The sequence below is a fragment of the Mchenga conophoros genome, linkage group LG9 (genome assembly GCF_057382185.1).
Source record: "Mchenga conophoros isolate Kocher_MC1m ecotype Shallow Benthic linkage group LG9, M_conophoros_male_GT1.1, whole genome shotgun sequence".
NCBI lineage: Eukaryota > Metazoa > Chordata > Actinopteri > Cichliformes > Cichlidae > Mchenga > Mchenga conophoros.
In genome coordinates, this window is record NC_140534.1 from 36283642 (window position 1) to 36305518 (window position 21877).

The 21877-nt window shown below is 44.7% G+C and overlaps 1 protein-coding gene across 9 annotated transcripts in view; it reads right to left on the reverse strand.

The window, feature by feature from the left end:
• Positions 1-501: 501 nt before the first annotated feature.
• Positions 502-21877, reverse strand: part of LOC146567828 (receptor-type tyrosine-protein phosphatase mu-like) — a 219885-nt gene continuing 198509 nt past the window's right edge. For all 9 annotated transcript variants that reach the window (XM_085285668.1, XM_085285667.1, XM_085285664.1 and 6 more), the window contains 9 exons: positions 17836-17990; positions 17569-17704; positions 16945-17094; positions 16065-16238; positions 15122-15253; positions 14847-14972; positions 12566-12729; positions 4476-4611; positions 502-3840 (listed from right to left, as the gene is read on the reverse strand). In XM_085285668.1, the coding sequence (XP_085141794.1) occupies positions 3787-3840; positions 4476-4611; positions 12566-12729; positions 14847-14972; positions 15122-15253; positions 16065-16238; positions 16945-17094; positions 17569-17704; positions 17836-17990 (1227 nt within the window). In that variant the 3' untranslated portion in view covers positions 502-3786. The remainder of the gene's footprint in view (positions 3841-4475; positions 4612-12565; positions 12730-14846; positions 14973-15121; positions 15254-16064; positions 16239-16944; positions 17095-17568; positions 17705-17835; positions 17991-21877) is intronic.

Below are 21877 nucleotides of genomic sequence, written 5' to 3' on the forward strand. Positions count from 1 at the left end.
TGTGTCTCCACTTCCCCTGATCACCTCTTGTGTGCGTTTAGTCTGTGTGTTCATGTCGTGTTTCAAAGTTTTTCTATGTATCCGTGCTCTGGGTTTTTCATGTTTTAATCTTAGTTCACCCAGCTTAGGTTATTGGTTAGTTTCGTTGTTGATTTGTTTTTGTTTTTTTTACAATTTCTGTTTTATACTGTTAGTTCATACTGTTTTATATACTGTTTTGTTTGTTTGTTTGTTTGTTAATTAGTTAGTTAGTTTATTTGCTTGTTTTAATCAATTTTAAATCCTGCTTTTTATTTGTTCTTGTTTCTAATGTCTCTGTAAAGCACTTTGAATCACCTTGTTGTTGAATTGTGCTATACAAATAAACTTGCCTTGCCTTGCCTTAATCAGGGAACTGTTCTTAAGAAAAATGAAACAACTGAAACATTTATAAGTGCTTTACGTGTGTCGTCCAACACAAAGTATGATTGGCTGGCTCAGTGAGGTGACAGACACAGGCTGGAGAGTGTATACAGGTTTTTATTTGTTATATTCTGGAATCAGCAACATAAATAAAAGCTTTCATTAAGTTCTCCTCAGCACCAGAGCCATTCATCGACAGGGTTCAGGCGAAGCCACACCCACAGGACCGGGCTGAGACCGCGACCTGTGATTCTGTTGGCGAAACGCTGAAATTGTCCACCATGATTGTCTCTCTCTGTGTGCTTCAGGAGAACGAGGATGGCATGGACACCAAGAACAAATGAAGGAATAAATATTCTTCTTCCTGCCTCCCGCTGCTCTATGTACATTATTAACAGTCTGAAACAACCCAGCAGCTGGCCTCGCCCACCTGCTGCGTGACAACACAACAAAGAAACACTGAAAACCACAAAGTGATGGGAGTCAAGGACCAGACGAAGGACAATGTGCTTCGATGCTTCCAGTTCAGTTACTTTTAAATCTGAAGCAGCAGAGATTAAACGTCAGAGAAGAAAACGGATGATGACTCTCAATGTGTCTTTAAACATCTTTAAACATCTAAGTGGAAAAAACCCCAAGAAGGTTAGACCAACCAGAATCATACACAAGTCCTCAGGTGGAAAACATGAAAAAAATCATCTTTTCATTCTCAGCAATGAACTCTGTGAGTGAGCTCTGGAACAATGGACAGCAATTGGCCTTGAGTTGAGGTTAATTTGAGGATCCAGTTCATCAACTTAATTTGGTTTATTGGTTCCAGCTTCTCAAACTGGATCGTACTGATGGTCCATGATGACATGATGTATCAGGGATCACTATATCCTGGTATCTCTCTGCCGTCTCTGTGTCCTCCTCACATATTTCTATAACTGATTAAACCAAGCTCTTCTAACACATCCACATGCTGCTCTGTAGAGATTATGGATTCATGTCAGACTCATCAGAGGAAAGTGTTTTGATTTAAAACCTGTGAAAATCATGTTGGCATTTTTACACATAAATAAATGATACACATAAATAGGGATGGGTATCGATAAGATTTTCACGATTCCGATTCCATTTTCGATTCTGTTTAACGATTCGATTCTCTTATTGATTCTTTTTAAAAAAGGAGAACACTAAGGTCGATTAGCTCAGAACTTTGTTTTATATCTTCTCTTTGAACAAGACAGAAATTTAGGAGTAACATGGCCTTACAAACCCAGCAGTGAGATCTTAAGAGATCCAGCCTACGGGTGTCACAGGGTCCCCAGGAAAAACATTGTAAATGTAAAATAATAAAATAAATATTCTTCTGTAGCAATAACAAAGCATAACATAAATTATTCTGTAGCAATTACACAAGAATATCCAGTAATGTCCCTGCCTACAATTAAACACATTCACTTACTGAAAATCATCTGCTGTGGCAAACGGGTGCAAGCCTTTGACCACAAACTGAGTCACTGCTCGGTGACGTTCGTCTATCCCGGCCTGAAAGGAGACGCTGCCGGCAGACTGCAGCGAGAGCTACCAGCATCTGAGCCAGACTCTGTCTGTCTCATCATGGTCACTAAATGCACAGTAATGGCAGGTTTGTAATAAGGCAGATCGCGCTAACATAATATGCACTGTTAGCTGATTATTTACCTGCTGCATTAACGGGAGAGGACGTGCAAACGTTACCGCTGCTGCTGGGTTGAGATTCACGAGTCGAGCGGAATTAAAAACACGACATTCATTTAAGGTCATCGCGTGTTTTGTGAGCAAATGCTTTTGCATATTCGTAGTGTTTCCTCCCTTAAATGAAATATCTGCTTTGCAAGTATTGCAAGTTGCACTGTTGTCATCCATTCTTGAAAAGTGTAACCAAACTTTTGAGCGTTTGAGCCGCCGTGTTTCCTGCCAGGTAAATGACGCTCCGCAACGTGGTGACGTCATTTGGGGCGACTGGAATCAATAAGGGAATCGTTTGCAAAATGGCAAACAATTCCAAGGAAGTGAAACAGAACCGGGTTTCGATACCCATCCCTACACATAAATAAAGAAAAATATATTAACAAATGTTGGCATCATTCAGCTTCTAATCATGACTGTGCTTAATTAAACACAATAACAAGCCTGAGCTCTGATGTCATGTACACCAGCGGTCCCCAACCCCCGGGCCACGGACCGGTCGTTTGGTAACAGGCTGTGAGAGTTGAGGCTCGGGTGTGAACTTTATGGTTTTTATCGTTTTTTAAACCGTTTTTATCGTTAACTCTGTTTCCCTAGGTCTTTTCCTGAGTGTTATGAATAAATCTTCTTTTTTTGGTAGCGGTACTGTTTTTATTTTGTTGTATTTATCCGCAACACCTTAAAGACCGGTCCGTGAAAATATTGTCGGACATGAACCGGTCCGTGGCACAAAAAAGGTTGGGGACTGCTGATGTACACAACTTGACCAATGGTGAACTAATCACTAATTACTTGCTGTGATCATTTCATACCAGACAGCTGCCAGGACTCACATCATCTTTATAAATAAGCGTGTCCGCAGACTCTGCTAATTTTGGCAGACTCAGCTGAATGTCGGCAGACTCTCGGCTGCGTGAAGGCAGACACGTGTTCTGACAACTCTGGCTCTGTGATGTCTGCCAGATTTGGTTTGATTTTGGGCCTCTTTGGGGGAAGAGTTGGCAGATTCAAATTGGTGAAGTTTGTTTGGTTAAATAAGTTTTATCATAACTGGCCAGACTATGGCACTCAGATTCAGGCCAAGTGACTTCCTCTGGCCTCCTGGGCTTGGGCCTCTGCAGGGTCAAACCATCTTAGCTACCTTGGTCAGCGTGATCCAGCCACCTCCCAGTCTTGTTTCCAGAGGGATGATTAAGTTCACACTTCTTGACATGACATGAATTCACAAATGAAAGTCAATCAGATTTTAGGGTCCCTTCAATCTCAGAGGTAAGAGGGTTTATGCGAGAGTTAATGATTCTCCGCCGACAGCAGCTTCTTCCTGACAGGTCAGCTGATTTCAACCAGCAATCGGACACGGTTAAAGATTCCTGTACAAAACATGACTGCAAGGACATCCTGTTTTGAATCCTGGCTGTAAGGACTTCCTGTGCTGGTGGTGGGGATGGCTGACAGGTGAGGCGACCCGCTCTGATGGTGTTTTTATCGTTTCAGTTTCATTGAAACAACAAAAGGGTAAAAAAAACCACAAAGTGACACGAGGTGAACGCTGAGCGTCGCTCACAGAATCCAACAGTTCAAACCAGGCAGTGTAAACATGCCTTCATCCTCCTCCTCCTCTTCAGTCAGTAGTCTCTCTGCTCCTCCTCCTCTGTGTTGAAGGAGGCTCTAAGCAGAGTTCAGGTACTCCAGAGCGACTTCATAACAGAACTTATACTGTTCCTATGGAAACACAGACATCAGATGTCATTCATTCACATTTTTAAAAAAGAAACACTTTTTATTACACAGTATGATGTAAAAACAACTCAGTATCCACTACGGGTCACTGGACACTCCATGTGTTCAAGTTCACCATCACGGTCTGTTTTCCTGAGGTAGTTCTGGTACAGCTTGGACTTATGTTTTGGGTCATTATGTTGCTGCAGGATGAACCCCTGATCAACTAGGTGCATACAGTATTTGTACTATGCTTTCATGTCAGACTGCAGTGAGACATTAAACTGCATAACTTTCAATAAAAAAATGGAAAAATTGGCGTGTCCTAAAACCTTTGACCGGTAGTGTATGTTTATAGAATACAATAATTATTATAAAACATAACAGAAAATTATGAATAATAATAATAATATATCATTATTACTGAGAAAATGTTTTTATATTTTAGTCTTAAAAAATACAGTTATGGATTCAGTGTTAAGTTCCTCTTTGATTTACTGTAAGATTAACCTTTTTTCATTTTAGTCATAAAATACAAATACAAAATAATTTGCTAAACCACAGAAGAAATGGAGAATAGAAATAATAATGATTGAAGTTAAAGCGAGCCAGTGTCTGTGATGAAGGTTGGTGGTTACCAGCAGGTCGACCATGTTTGGCTTGTTGTTCCTCAAAGTTTTTACAGCGTGAAAAACGTCGACGCAGCGCTGCTGACGCAACATCTCACACACGATACTGATACTGCAGAACACACCACTGCGACCTCCGCCATTCCTGAGGAGGAGTCAGGAGAAAGAAGACCTTTGAGTTCTCTGTCAACAGTTACATAAAGTAGCACATAAAAATATTACTGCATATATTCACAAGAACACCCCTCAAAAACAAAAACATTTACAATTGTCATAAACCAAGAACAAGCAAATCATTGTACACTGTACACAAGACATTTGTTTCCAACCAAACAGAAATAAAATGATCCACACCTGTCACCATTATATAAGAAGTAAATTCTATCATAATACATGCAGACACCAGACCTTTGAACATAAGTTCTAAATTTGTAGACCTTTACATTTTGTTTCTGCAGGTTAGCCAGATTCCCCTTTTTGCCCAACCCGTAAGAAAGCTGCAAAGATAAATCTGATTCCATTGTGCTGCTGTTTTTGGGACCATAAATGAACATTGTATTCTCCAGCACCTGTCCATATCCAGCCAACCACTGTTGCAGTAATGGCAAGAGAAGAACAAGCCTGGGACACCCAACCCACAAATGTTGCAGGGTGTGCTCAGCTTGACAAAAAGCACAGTTACCCTCTACACTCGGTCCATATGTGCAACATGTCTGGTTGTGGCCATGGCCCCATGGACCACCCACCACCGAAGATCCACGGTGTGTTTCTCCAAGTGAGGTCTGTACAAGGATTTCTAGCTACATCTGGGAGAACCTGCTGCAGAAATACTACATCGACTCCGGAAGGTCCCTCCTTCATCCTTTAGGAAAATCCATCATTTTTGGTGCCTACTTCTTAATCTACAGCAACACTGTGAAAACAGCGAAACCTTCCAAAACACCACCTTTTGTGCTCCAAACATTTTACTGTGCCTTTAAATGAGTTTTCCCTAATTTCTTCATCCTCAACTTAGAATCTCTTTAGTGTGCTCAACTGTTCATAGCTGACCACTCTCCTTATCTTTAGAACTGATTTTATAAACTCATCAAGATATGGAAAATAATCCATAGACTGTCCGCCAAATTTTCCATCTTAAAATGAGTTTATGTCTTGTAAGGAGTAGGATTGCTGATGCTCATCTTGTGAAACAATATCAGAAAACTGTGATGAGGAATCATCTTCAAACAAGTTCAAAGAACCTGCAGTTCGATCTTCAGCCTCACCTGTCCTTGCCTCTGTCTGTTCACTGTTCACAGGAGGCGAACCCTCACTGGGGAGGGACGCCATGGCTCAAAGTCAAACTGGCCAATTAGCTAAACCTACTCACTCTACACAACACAATGAAATAAACCTGTCTTACCTTGTAACTAACCAACTAACCATTAAGGTTGGGCGATTTTTCCAACCGATAATCATCAGTCCAATAAATGACCACCATCAACCCCACCCAAATACAATAAACACAAAAATGAAGACAGAAACAGAAGACACTCCATTTGGCTTTTTTCAAAAATTCAGAACTAAATTATCATCAGTTATTTTACACAAAACTGCATTAACCCTTTAAGACCTACCATAGAACCAAGTCCGCCAGAGCTTATATTATATGTTTACATGCTGTAGTCCCATTTTTGGGAGCATTTCAAGTTGCTTTACATCAATACAACCATTATAGCCCAAATTTTAATAATATGTCTGCATTAAGTGCATAGAAATTACATAAATTGCAAAAATGTGCAATAAACCAGAAAAAAATTGAAAATCGTTTTTGTTTTTTTAACATATATTTCTAGTTAGAGAAGTTTAAGAGGCGTATCCCTCAAAACTGTAAATACAAAAAAGTTGCACAAAATAGTTTCCCACCACAGGAAATTTATTTTGAGTGTCTTCATAGTTTTATTTTTGAAATGCACCAATTTTTATATACTGCAGAAAAAACGAAAATAAATATTATAAAGCAAATTTGCAAAAAAACAGCATATGCACCAAAATAAACTATTTCCAGCAGTGCAATATGAGTCCTCAGCATCCCAGAAACGACACAGAGAGTCATAAAGTCAAACATAACTTTTAAAAACACCAGTACAGTCTTACAAGGCCAAGTTGGTAAAAAACTACATTTCCACGAATATGACGTCACTTTCGGTTTTGGGCAGGTAATGGCGGACATGCAATAGTTCGCGCTGACGTCTATTCCAGCATAGGAAGTGTTACAAACAGCTGATCGGATCGGCAAAGCGTGTTTCTGGAATATTATGTTTTTGTTGCTGCAAGTGCTTTTTATGCAGTTTTTGCAAAGCTATATGTGGAAGGAAACTGTGACCGAGGACAAGCTGATGGCATCAGATGTAAGTACAACTCCTCCGGTTTTATATGCAAGAAAAATTATTGCGCTACCTTACGTGGTTGCAGTTCTACCGGGATTTAAAAATAGTTACGCAAAATGGAGCGTGCCCGCTCAGACCGACTTTAAAGGGTTAATTCCCCAAATAGAGACAAACTCTTCAATGTTGGACAACATCTTATAAACAAATTCTACTTTCAAACGTGCACCTACTAACCCTTTAAACATAATCTCTAAATGAACAGATCCTGTTCCCTTCATTTTGTTCCTCCTTGAATGCCATATACTCATCTTAGCATGACCTATTAAAAAATTAATCAAGCAAACCTTCCTACGCTCCACTGCAGAGTACCTCGGACCCAGGATAAAGAGACTCTTCCAAGGCCACAAAGCCACTGCTGCAGCGATGAAAAAAGGCCAGATAGCCTTGGACAGCCAAGCCACAGGTGCTGCAGTGTTTCCTCAGTTAGACAGAAAAGACAGTGGTTCCCTGTTCTTAGATCCATCACTGCCCTGCTGTCCTCAGGCCTGCCAGCTTGGTTAGACCAGCATTTATACACTAGCAGTGCTGAGCTTTCTACTTGGTATCAAGGGATTGTAAAAAAGAGGCTCCTCACCAACATCACCATCAAATTGTTTTTAAAGTACAGAGAGACTGTTCTCGGTCTTCCAAGCAGTCAAAACAGACTGGTAAAAAGCAGAGGTCTGCAAAAGGTCCATGCCAGTCAGGTCTATGAGAAACAGGTGCTTGTCATATGCAAGGTCCTTTATTCTGTGAAGCAGCATAGATACAGTGTTGAACCAGGGTGGTTGTTGTTTTTGATAAAGATACTGTTGTGCTGTCTGAAGACGAAACGCTGTGATACGGCTGTGAAGGTCAATCAAACTCTGACCCCCCTCTGACACAGATAGAGACAGCACAGCAGACCTGGTCCAGTGAAGCCCTCCCCAGAAGAAATTTACCAGTCTTTTTTGTATCTCCTTGATAAGAGAGGCCGGAGGTTCAAAAACAGTGGCACGGTGCCAGAGTACAGAAGCAGCCAAGTTGTTAACAACCAAAGTCCTCCCCCTGTAGGACAATGGTGGCCAGACCCAAGTCCATCGAGACAACCGGGCAGTAATGTTTTCAACAACACCCTCCCAGTTCTTCCCCTGAAAAGCATCAGTTCCCAAAAACACTCCCAAACACTTCAGTCCCTCCCTGTTCCACTGTAACTCTGCCGGTAACACCGGCTCCTCTTTATCAACCCACCCTCCCAACATGAAACCTTCACACTTTGACCAGTTAACCTTTGCGGATGCCTGCTCATATAAGTCCAGTGTCAGTCTGAGTGTTTTAATATGGTTATAAAAACCGTAACATCATCAGCATAAGCGGACAATTTTACTGTGCTTCTTGCTTCGTCAAAGGTAAAACCTGAGAGTCCCTGTCTAAGATGGTGTAAAAGGGGTTCAATGGCCAGCGTATACAACATACCAGAAAGAGGGCATCCCTGCCCTATGCCCCTCTGAGCTGGAACAGGCCGACTTAACCCTCCCCCCACCTTTAACATGACAGCAGTGTTTGAGTACAACAATTTGATCCAAGAAATGAAAATGTTCCCAAACCCAAAAGCTTCCAAAGTTTTAAACAAATAGCGGTGATCAACTCTATCAGAAGCTTTTTCTTGATCCAGAGATAAAAAACCCCACATCCAAGTCTCTGAGCCAGATCAATAATGTCCTAATTAAAAACAAGTTGTCCATAATAGTTCTTTCAGGGACACAGTATGCTTGATCCACATCAACAATCATGTCGATACAGGTCTTCAACCTGTTAGAAAGACATTTTGCAAGAATCTTGTAGTCCGTACAAAGCAAAGAGACAGGCCTCCAATGTTTGAGCAAGCCCAGGTCCCCTTTCTTTGGCAGTAAAGTCAAAACTGCCCTCGTGCAACTTGTTGGCAAGATCCCAGTGGTCACACAGAATGTGAAAACCTCATGAATGTCCTCTCCTAGCAGCGACCAGAATTCCTGGTAAAATTCCGCAGGAAGCCCATCAACTCCTGATGACCGACCACCGTTGAGTTGTTGAACCGCTGAAGACATCTCCTCAAAAGAGATAGCAGACTCCAACACAGCCGATTCAGCCTCATACAGCCGTGGCAGCCCCTCCAGCATCCTCGTCACACATTCAGGGTCACACGTGTCAGAACTAAAGAGGCTGGCATAAAAGTCAATGGCAAGCTTCCTCATTTCTACTGGGTCAGATGTCACCTTCCCATTTGGAAGCCTTAAGTGCATCACGTGGTGTGACTCGCAAACCCTTTTCTCCAGCTTGAAGAAAAATCTGGTTGGGGCATCTATTCAACAGTAGAAATCCGAGTTCTTATAAGAGCACCTTTTGCTCTTTTGTGGAGAAACTTGCCTAAAGCCTTCCTCCTACCGTCCCAGGTACTATTTGCATTATCTGTCCCACTTATGATCTTATCCTCTAGCATCTTGAGCTCTCGTTCTAAGTCCTTAAAGCAGTCTTTAACAGTGGCCGTTGGATGTGACGTGTATTGTTGACAAAAAAGCTTAATCTGCGTTTTCCCCACCTCCTACCATTCAGCCAAATTGCAAAAGTAATTTTTCCTTTGTTTCCAGTGACACCAGAAGTCAGAAAAAGCTCGACAGAACTCTTTGTCATGAATCAGCTGCATGTTAAAGCATGTTGGTGAACAAATGTTAGAGTGCATCAATAAGGAAATATCTACAGTCACTAAATGATGATCAGAAAAACCAACAGGTGAAATTTCTGCCTTAACTAGTCTATTATTATACGTCTGATTGATAGCTATTAAACCCGATTCTTTGATCCCCATGGTAGAAGAGAGAAAACCCGACTCAGAGTGGTCAAAACATTTATAATTCTTTATTCAATCATCTTCTGGAAGAGAGAGCCCCGCACAGCCCAAAGCCAGTTGCAGAATCTCTGACATTAGAAGCCAAAAATGTGTCTCATATAAGTGTTATTTTGGTCCTTTACACGTCACACACAGCCTCGATACAAACAACCCCTTCTGTGTTACTAGTTCCACTTTTTCTGTCTGGTTTCCTGTATTTTATTAATATGCCTCTGCAGCTCTGCACTAAACTTCCTGTTTTTCAGTTTGGCTGAGCACTTGGTTTATGAGTCAAAACTGGCTTTGCTTTACAAGCCTTTATTATTAAAATACATAAAACAATATAATCAGAAAATAGGCACTAACAATATATATTTATCTTGTAACACTGCCTTCACATTGCCCTCAGAAACGTTCACATATGTGTATTCTCTAGTTGTGGGATGGAGCCTTCTCCACACATCAGTCAGAAAGATAAAAGTGAGCCCGAAGGTGGGTGAGGCTCTCCTGTGTTTCTGTCAACTGAAGGGTGGGTTGTGCAATTCCAGTCCCCTCCCACCACCACTATTGAACCACTATGTATTTGTGATAATTTATAATTAATTTTACGAAATAACCTCACACGACCTGCAGCTGAGTTGTGGGCGCATACATTCATAAAGCAAAAGGTGTTCCCTTGATGGTTGCTTGTACTACCTGTGCCCTTCCCTGCTCTACCTCACATACGGAGACATGTGACAGCTGAAGGTGCCTAGAAAATAAAATTGCTACACCTGCACTGAGGTTAGTGCCATAACTTAAAAATACCTGCCCACTCCAACTCATTCCCCATTCTGTCTCATTATCTACAGTACTACTAAAAAAACCACATCAATGTTTTTGTTCCTGCTGTTCCACCAAAACTGCTCGCCTTTCTCTGACTCTTCCCCCATTACTGTTAAGCGTACCCACTCTCAAGCCTGCCATAAAGACAGAGAGAAGAGGAAGAAGAGAAAGAGGGAAAAGACAGTGAGACCCTTCCAAAAAAAAAAAAAAAAAGACACCCTTAATACTCCGAACATTTTACTGTGGTTTTAAATGAGTTTTTCCTTGTTTTTCCCTCCTCAACACAGTCAGGATCTTTTTCAGGCGGCATCTTTTCTGTTTGCTCAACTGTTCATAGCCAACAACTCTCCTTATCTTTAGAACAGAGTTTATAAATTGATCGACATCTGGAAAAAACTCTGACTTCCACAGACTGCCTGCTAAATGTCTTATCCAAAAAGCGATTTATATCTTCTAAGGAATACGACTGCTGATGTTCATCTTGTGAAACAATGTCAGAGCATCGTGACAGGGAATCATCTTCAAACAAGTCTTCTTCCTCATTTTCCGCGCTCAAAGAACCTGAAATTACATTTTCATTTCCTACCTCACTTGTCGTTGCCTCTGTCCTGATTTTCCTCCACAGTTTTCCTGTCCTGTCTGTCATCACTTCCATCCGGCCTGTGGAGCACTGGCTGCGATCTCCATTCTGTCACCCAGCGCCGCTAGCAGCTCGTAGCTGGCTGTTCGTCCACACCGCTACTAGCGGGCTGTTCTCTCGTACCGACATCTACGGCACGCTCACTTGCTTCACTAGCATGGCCCTGCTGTTTACCTGTGTCATTGCGCACTTCGTGCTCTTTATGAGGGCAGGATGAGCGTTTATGGCCAACATGCACTTCATGCTAACTGCGCTTGCATAAACAGTATACAAGCCGTTTTCGTATCTCACTTTAAACGACACTTCCAGTGTCTGTGAAGGATCGTTCAAGTACATGAAGGCCTGCCTTCATAGTGACTGAATGTGCTGCAGTCTGGCATCTTTGCAGCCAAGACGAACAACACTGAACCCGCTAGCAAACTTTCCAAAGCAGGTCAGTTCCTTTTCAAGTAGCTCATTGGGGATAAACGCCATCTACGCGGGTCACCGCAAACAGTGGTGAAACAGCCACAACAAATCATCCAAAATGATCCCCCTTTCAACTAACAGGTGAACCAACCGCTCCTCACGGAGAAAGGTAACCACAGCCTTGTTCATCCGAGAGCCGCAAGTTGTGTTCTCATGGCCCACCTGTTCACCAAAAGCTAGCAGAGCCTGCTCCACGGTGTACTGTTGGGGGGGCCTCCCCTGTCTAATAGACAGGGGAGGCAAACCCTCACTAGGGAGGGACGCCATTGCTCAAGGTAAAACTGGCGAATTAACTAAAACTCTTCACTTCACACAACACAATGAAATAAACTTGCCTTACCTTTTAACCACCCATAAAGTTTTCTGGAAAAAACAGTCCAAACGTCCCAAACTCACTCAGCAGCTCCACACACTCACCAAACACCTTCACACGCCCATTCACTCACACTCCCAGCATGCAGTGCAGGAAGGAGAGGAGAGGAGAGTGGAGTCAGGGGTTACATAGATGAGAATGAAAGCAGTTTATGTTGTGACCACTAGATGGAGACAAAACACCACACAAACACAAACTTTATAACTACTGATACTGCAGTACTCTCTGCAGTACTGTGTGTATTTCCTGTGTAAGAAACAGTGATACTCTTGCAGTAAAGTAATGAAAACACAGTTTTCTTTCTGTAGTGTTATGTGTAGTACTGCATGTAATACTGTGTGGTACTCTTAAAGGGTAATGTCTTTAGTACTGTGTTTATTAAAAGACAGTGTACTTTATGTAGTATTGTGTGTAGTACTGTGTGTATTATAAGACAGTGTACTTTTGTAGTAGTTTGTGTAGTACTGTCTGCAGTACTGTGTGTAGTACACAGTGTAGTACTTTCTGCAGTGCTGCGTGCAGTGTTGTGTGTACTCTTACAGGCAGTGGACGACGGTGCGTCCCTCGCCGCCGTCGTACTCCTCCTGCCATTTGTCCACCTGGTGCACGAGCTTGAGGAAGGAGCGCTTGGAGACGGGCGTGTCGCGGTACATCGGCCAGCCCAGGAACTGGAACTGCTGCACCATGCGGTACCCGTCCTGCGGCTGGAGACACAGGGAGAACCAGGCAGTCAAAACAAGCTCGCCCCAAACAACCAATGTATAATCAAACACTTCCCCAGAAGAACAGAAACATGAACCAAGTGTACCTCTAAACTAAACACTAAGGAGAAAGGAAGTAAGGAAACTGTGAAGGGAGAAAGGGAAAGGAAGTCAAAAGAAATACATTTTAGGAGTAAAGAAGAAAGGAAAGAACAGGAGAGAGGAAAGGAAGATATATAATGTAGATGGAAGGAAATGAGAGGAAAGGAAAGATATTAGGAAGCTTATTGAGACAGGAAAGAAAGCAAAGACAGGTTCCTGTGAGCAGACAGCAGGAGAGAGCTTTAACTCAAACACCAAAATCAAGCTGCCACAGCGAGGCGGGTGGAGACGGGAGCGCGGATCAAACACAGCCGATATTTGTTGAGACGCATGGAGGAAACGAGGCCCTGAATCACAGCCGCACTCAAACTCAGCCCGATGGGGAGGTGAGGAGGCTTAAATCAAACACATCCTGAGCTAAATCTGGTGCAGCAGGAGAGAGAGAGCGGAGGCTTGGATCAAACACAGGCGCAGCTCAGCTTTATTACACAGAAATCAAACGCGCCCTGAATATGTGAGGGCAAAACCAAACAGACCCTCCGTGTAGGGTGATGCAGTTTTACTCCGTCAGGATCTGAAGACAAAGGTAATTACACATCCACAGAGACGTCACGTAGAGGCGAGGTGGTTCTAACGATGGCGAACAGCCACCACGGCAGGGGAGAGTGAGAGAACAGCCATCGCCCTGACAGGACCACGGCCACGATGGTGGTTCTCTCAGGGCTCCAGCACGGCAGAGACACTAATGGATGACTCAGCCGAGTCAGGAATCCTAGTCTCAAAGAAGACGGCCAATAGAACCCTGCACAGGGACGGACTGAGAAAGAAGACGGAGGCTACGACCCAAAGGGCAGCGGCCCCACAGTGAAGCACGGTGGTGGCAGTATTATGCTGTGGGCATGCTTCACTGCGTCTGGACCTGGGAATTTCATCGAGGTGGGTGGATCCATGAAGAAAGAAGGATATGTGAATGAAGACCTGAAGCAGTCAGGCTAAACTAGGTCGGAGTCATCACTTTGTCTTCCAGCATGTCAACAACCCAACGCATATGTCGCTCCTGGTGAAGATCAAGGCGAGCGTGGCAAAGCCCTGACTGTGGGCTGAGACCAAATGTAAGCACAAGAGCAGCCTGGGTGTAAACCTGGCTGGACTTGAGTTTGGCTCAAGTTTGTTACTTACATTAAATCAATTTAATAAATCAAATTTCAGTGTATTTTATTTGACATTCCAACCTACTGATACTTACAGAGTGAAGGGCAGCCAGGTTTTTACAGGAAACAAACTAAGGCTACATCCACCCGGGTATTTTTGAAAACGCAAATTTTTCTATGCGTTTGCACCTTTCGTCCACACGTAAACTGCGTTTTCAGTCACTGAAAACTGAGATTTTTAAAAACTCCTGCCAGGGTGGAGATTTTTGAAAACCCAGTTTACATGTGGACGAGGAAAACGGAGAAAACGCAGCGTCAAAGGTGTGCGCCTACACACACAGTTACTGTCCTTCCACACACAGGACTCGGTTCTGCTTCTATGCGCCATCTTTGTTCACTCTTTCCCACCGAGGCTTCTAGACTTCTGATTGGCCAACATTTCTACACGGTTAGGAATATATCGCCACCTGTTGCTTTGGCATCTTCCTAGCGCGTTTTTGTGGTTACGTGTGGACGGGATTTTTAAAAAACGTGGCAGCGTGCTCGGTGCTTGATCAGATTTGAAGTTTAATTTTTCGCTGTAGAAAGAAGTTTTCTTCCCACGCAGAGTTTACAGCAGGCGCTAATGTTTCTGTCACTTTTTACAGAATCAGACTTAAAGTAATGTGATTACTTCCAAGCTTTAAATGCTGCATGGTCATACTCCCTCCAACACTCCATATTATCCATTGTTGATCTGCACACGTCTGTTGCTACCACGGACGTCGCACGCGCTCACGTCATTGTCATGAGACACTCTCACAAACAAAATCACGGTTTAGTAACGCAGCATATTTACGGGTAAGTAACAGTAATCTAAAAGCGCACCCTGGCTGTGTTGTAGATCCTGAAGATTCGGCTGATCACGTCCTCCTCCAGGTCAGCGGACACGAACTCCACCTGCAGCGAGCCGAGGCGATGGAGACCGTTCTCTGGCCAGTACTGAGGGCACAGCTAACACACACATACACAAAGGGAAGTTATTGATCAGCTCATGAGTTTTACACCGCCCTTACCAAAGCACCTGTGCTATGATGTCATCATCACCCACCTGTTCTAATATATCTGAAAATCTTTGAGTGTGTGTGTGGGTGGAGCTTCACCTGTGCGGGGTCGACATCATTCAGCATGACAATGGATGTGCAGTGGTAGTCGAGGACCAGGCGCCAGAAGTCCTTCACCGTGTTGGGCAAAGGATGCTGGGTAACGATGAACGCCGACGGCTGCTTGTAGCTCTGCATGACACGAGGTCAGTCAGACAGCAGGAAGTGATGTCACACAAGCAGACACAGCAGGGTGGATGTCACTGTTGTACACAGCCGTGCTCAGGATTTCCGACGTCAGTGTTTTCAGCAGATTTCTGAACGCGTGCTTCCTTCTTTGAACCTTAGCGTTAACTTTGATATTTTAAACACTTTCCTGGAGTTTCTATAGCGACAGCTGTCTGGCTGCCTCAGGCAGGTCTGATGTGGGTGTAACTGACTCGGAGGCAGTGACGCTTGTGCTCCGAGTGCCCTAACACTCGGTGTTAAAGCCTCTGCTGCATCGACACCGAGCAGCACTTGCTAATGTTAGCTTAGAAGAGAAGTCCTCCACTCACTATCGCCACCAAATGACAGGCTCCAAGTATAACACAGAATCCAACACATCTCCACAACAGGGCAACAAGCTCACCTGAAGGACTTCACACAGAATTCATGAATGATCTGCGCTCAGCGAGAAAGCCGCTGCAGCAGGACAGCACGATGGCAGAGCGACTGAGTGTTCTCCGCTTCAGTCCTCTGTGCTGTTTGCTAAACAAAGAATCTGACGGCTGGGCTGGTCGCTCTCAGAGTTTCTGATTGGTTTACTTTTCAGCCTAATGTTCTCCTTCACCTGCACTCACATCTCTTTGGGCCAAACTGAGAGATCCAGTGAAAAGATATCGGATCAGCTCCCCATCTTTAATCTGCTTCACTTATTGTGGAACAAAAGCTTCGAATCAAAGCTGCGAATCTGCAGTCACATTCATCAAACCCACTGTGTGTGTGTGTGTGTGTCACGTACATCCATGAGCGCAGCGTTGATGTAGTTGGAGCTCTCCCCGTCGATGGTGATGAGGAAGGGCAGGCAGCGGTCTGGAGGCAGCACGTCCATGCAGCGGTTCTTCTCATGGTTTCTGGGCAGCAGAGCGATGCTGCAGTCCTCCACTCGCAGAGTCGGCGTCACCATGTTCAGCGTCTGTGCGTGCACACACATGTAACAGGACACACACCTGACACCTTCTTTCTAACCTAATGAGTTGATCTCATGTCATATTTTTACTTTCTCAGACTTCGGAACATTATTATTTTCATTGATTTTGTTTAATTTTTGTTAACATTAATTTTGTTATTTGTAATCATTTAATTAGTGATTTAATTTTTGTCTTCATTTTTTAAAATGTCTTCAAGTTTTAATCTCGTTGTTTGTTTTTGTTTGATTTTTAAGTTTTATTCATACAGCGTAAGTGTGTTGTGTCACCAGTTTGTTACCAGTTTGTTACTGGGTGTCTGTGGCACTTTTATTTTAACCGTGTCGTTTATTGTTGTGTATTTTTACTTGCTGTTATGCTGCTGTAACACAAAAGCGTCCGATGTGGGATCAATAACGTATCCATTTAAAGTAAAGACGCTACAGCGACACAGAGAGAACAATCATATGACCCCCTGTGAGCAGCACTTTGGCGACAGTGGGAAGGAAAAACTCCTTTTAACAGGAAGAAACCTCAGACAGAACCGGGCTCAATATTTAGACTGTATAATATGAATTTCTGACTTTTATTTTGAAACTGCGGTGCAATGATGTCATCACTCAGAGCTGTGATGTGGTTTGATTATTTCATGGACGCTGGCAGGTTCGTGCTCTAAACGAAGCGTGAAGAATATTAACATGGTCGTCACGTTACCCTGAACTCCTCTTTGATCTGACTCGAGTTGGTCTGAGGATCCAATCGGTTCATCTCATAATAAACCGACCGCAGCTGACTGGCTGGAATCGCTGTGTCACCGCACAGACACGCCTCCAAGATGGCATCGTGGATGAAGACGTACTGCTCCTGGTAGACAGAGGAAGGTGGTCAGACACTGTTTAAATAAGCTCCTCCTCCTCCTCCCCAGCTCTGACTGACGGGACGTCGGCTGCTGAAATGTCACTTCATAAAAGATTAATGTCAGCGCACGGCGGCTGGAGAACAGGCGAGTGACATTCAAAGTTAGAGAAGGTCATCGCGGCGTTCATTTCTGTCATTTCCTGTCAGTCAGCGATGAAGATGTGAGGACGAGTCGGAGACAATGAGGAATGATCGATGAAACTTTGATCATGAATGAAGCTGAGTAACTGAGCACGTGCAGTTTGAAACATTAAGTTATTAGTGATCACGTAAAACAGTGTTTACCTGCAGGTCAGAACACCTGCACACAGGTAGAAGGTATTTCACTGTGTGAATGTGTGAGTGAGTGAGTGTGTGTGTGTGTGTGTGTGTGTGTGTGTGTGTGTGTGTGTGTTTGTGAGTGAGTGAGTGTGTGTGTACCTCAGTCTGGACCATGTTAACCCTTCGTGCTCTCAGCTCGCGGACACAATTGTAGATGTCAACCACGCCCTCTCTCTCCGCCATGTCCAGCATGATGTCGATCACGATGAAGCATCCTGTACGTCCCGCCCCCGCACTGACACACACACACACACACACACACACACACACACACACACACACACACACACACACACACACACACACACAGTCACGTCAGCAGTGATGAAGTTTCTTTGTTACTAGTAATGACAGTAAAAGTCGTACCTGCAGTGGACCACAGTGGGACCGGCGGTGGGTGGGGTTTTGGCCTTGACGCGGCGGATGAAGCCGAGCAGCCCGGTGGCATGAAGCGGGACGCCGTGATCAGGCCAACCGGTGAAATGAAACTGACGGATCTCCCTGATCTCTGCCACACCCCTCTGACACAGACAGAGAGCGGAGGTCAGGTCAGTGCACAGGTGTGTGTACATGTCTGTGTGTGTGTTACACCTCTGTGTGCACAGGTGTGTGTACATGTCTGTGTGTGTGTTACACCTCTGTGTGCACAGGTGTAACATAAAGATATTTTAGCTTTAAGTCCTTCAGTTGCTGGCGGTGACATCAGAATACCTTCACTGACCACGTCAGTCCCAAATACATTCATAATAAACACTGATAAACTGGGCCCCCACTGACACATGCATGAAGCATCCATAGAAACACAGCTTCTGATTACTCACACACCTGTGCACTTTCAAGATGGCGCTGCAGATGGCAGCCTCGGTACTGCGCTCTCTCGCACTTTTTTTGTTTTTGTTTATTTTCTGCACTTTTGATCACTCGAACCACATCACTTTCCCCAGAGATCAACTGCTAAACATCAGGCAGTCATCTCACAATAGTTCTCATTTTTCACAAACCCGGAAAGTTTTTTGGAGATTTTAGTTGGAGGCGCAGCAGCTCTCTGTGGCTCCTGGAGGAGACGTAGACGGGGGACTCACGCTGGTGCGCTGGTGAAACTATGTCGGCGAGGATTCCGCACGGGACTCTCCTCCATTCACCTCCCAAATCTCCGCTCCCTTCCAAACAAAGTCAATGAATTACTTCTCTTAAACCGGACTAACAAGGACTTTGCACGCTCTGCTGCCCTCTGCTTCACTGAAACCTGGCTCAGTGAGCGAGTCCCAGACGCTGTCTTAAATCTGCCGGGCTTCACTGGGCGGACTGCGAAATGGAGCTGTCAGGGAAAACAAAGGGTGGTGGAGTCTGCTTCTGCATCAACGAAGGTTGGTGTACTGATGTCACAGTGTTACAGAAACACTGCAGCCCACACTTGGAAAGTTTTTTCATCAACTGTAAACCTTTTTATTCACCGCGGGAGTTTTCTTCCTTCATGGTGGTTGGAGTTTACATCCCTCCACAGGCCAACGCGAACAACGCACTGTGCGAGCTGGCTGACCAGATTACTACCCTGGAGAGGACATTCCTGGATTCCTTTACAATTATTCTTGGGGATTTTAACAGAGCAAACCTAAACCACGAACTCCCTAAATACAGACAGCATATAGACTGCCCCACCAGGGACAACATCATACTGGATCACTGCTACACCACTCTAAAAGATGCCTATCGCTCTGTGCCCCGGGCAGCTTTGGGACATTCTGATCACTGCCTGGTCCATCTTATTCCAGTTTATAGGCAAAAACTCAAACGTGCGAAGCCTGTAGTCAAAACTGTGATGAAGTGGACTAACGCAGCAAAGCAGGAACTGCAGGACTGTTTTGACTCCACTGATTGGACTGTTTTTGAAGCTGCATCTGAGAACCTGGATGAGCTCACGGACACTGTGACATCAAACATCAGTTTCTGTGAAGACGTGTGTGTGCCAACAAAGACCTTTTGCACATACAACAACAATAAACCATGGTTCACTCCTAAACTTCAACATCTTCGTAAGGCCAAGGAGGACGCTTACAGAAGTGGTGACAGGGCCCTGTACAAGCAAGCCAGGAACACACTGACCAAGGAGATCAAAGCAGCTAAAAGGATCTACTCCCAGAAGCTGGAAGAACGGCTCTCAGCCAACGACCCAGCGTCAGTGTGGAGGGGCCTGCAGGAAATCACCAGCTACAGACGCCCCCACCCACTGTTGAAGCAAACAAAGACCTGGCCAACGAGTTAAACACTTTCTACTGCAGGTTTGAGACGGACAGACTCCCACGCCCCACCCTCCCCTCCCCAGGGACATTGCTTCAGACATTGACCCCCAACACACCTTCCACCTCTCCCCCCTTCACCCCCACCCTCCCGAATCCAGACCCAACGACCACCACCACCACCCTCCCCAATCTAGATTCAACGACCACCACCACCCTCCCCAATCCAGACCCAATGACCACCACCACCCTCTCCAATCTAGATTCAACGACCACCACCACCCTCCCCAATCCAGACCCAATGACCACCACCACCCTCCCCAATCCAGATTCAACGACCACCACCACCCTCTCCAATTCAGACCCAACGACCACCACCACCCTCTCCAATCTAGATTCAACGACCACCACCACCCTCTCCAATCAAGACTCAACGACCACCACCACCCTCTCCAATTCAGACTCAACGACCTCCACCACACCTCTCACCCCCTTTCCTCCTCCCTGAAACTAAGAATACACACTCAGGATGTGAGCCGACTATTCCAGAAACAGAAGCCCAGGAAAGCCCCTGGACCAGACGGCGTCTCACCCTCCTGCCTCAAAACCTGTGCTGAACAGCTGGCTCCCATCTTTACTCGCATCTTCAACAGATCCCTGGAGCTGTGTGAAGTTCCCTCCTGCTTCAAACGCTCCACCATCATCCCTGTTCCCAAGAAACCCATCATCACAGGACTGAATGACTACAGACCTGTCGCCTTGACGTCTGTGGTCATGAAATCCTTCGAACGACTGGTGTTAGCCCATCTGAAAGACATTACAGGCCACCTGCTGGACCCTCTGCAGTTTGCCTACCGGGCAAACAGTTTGGTGGATGATGCAGTGAACATGGGGCTGCATTAAATCCTGCAACACCTTGACCGCCCGGGAACTTATGCCAGGGTCCTGTTTGTGGACTTTAGTTTGGCTTTTAACACCATCGTGCCTGAACTTCTCTCCTCCAAACTCTCCCAGCTCAGCGTGTCACCAGCTACCTGTCAGTGGATCACCAGCTTCCTGACAGATAGAAAGCAACAAGTGAGGCTGGGGAGATCACCTCTCGGTCCCTCAGTATTGGTGCCCCTCAAGGATGTGTTCTCTCACCACTACTGTTCAAATTCAAATTCAAATTTTATTTGTCACGTACACAGTCATACACAGTACGATATGTAGTGAAATGCTTGGACAACTGCTCGTGACCTAAAGAAAACAAAAAAGGAAAAGGCTATGAATAAGATAGGAAATAAATATGAAAAATTAAAAAGGGTAAATTTAACTAGGAAGGAATAAAATATAAATTAAGGTTAAAAATGAAATAACTGTACAACAAAATACACAATATAGAACTGTATGAGAATGTATGAAGAAATATAAATAAATATATACACAATAACAGCAGCTGTACAAGTATTAACTGGAAATAAAGAATATAGTGACCAGTGTTGTGCAATCCACATTATGTCTTGTGCAGTGCAAATATGCTTAAAGTGATTTAAGTAATGAAGTGAAACAATGTTCAGAAAGTCCAGTGTGTGTGTAAGAACCATATGTGTGGGTCAGTACTGTGTGGTGGTGTGATTGAGAGACCGTATCGCCTGCGGGAAGAAGCTCCTCCTCAGTCTCTCTGTGTTGGTCTTCAGGGAGCGGAATCGCTTTCCTGACCTCAGCAGAGAGAACAGTCTGTTGTTGGGATGGCTGAGGTCCTTCACCATCTTCCTGGCCTTGGTCCAGCACCGCCTGCTGTAGATTGAGTGCAGGTCAGGGAGCTCGGAGCGGATGGTGCGCTCAGCTGACCGCACAACCCTCTGTAGAGCTCGTCTGTCCTGCATGGTGCTGTTCCCGAACCAGGTTAAGATGTTTCCCGTCAGGATGCTCTCTATGGTGCAGGAGTAAAAGTTCCTGAGCACCTTGGAGGGCAGTTGGAAGTCTCTCAAGCGTCTGAGGTGGTAGAGACGCTGACGGGCCTTTTTCACCACGGTGTTGATGTGACAGGACCATGACAGGTCCTGTGTGATGTGAACTCCGAGGTATTTGAAGCTGTCCACTCTCTCCACTGGGCACTCGTTGATGACAGGGGTCTGGTAGTTCCTCTCCTGCTTAGTGCTGAAGTCCACTATCAGCTCCTTTGTCTT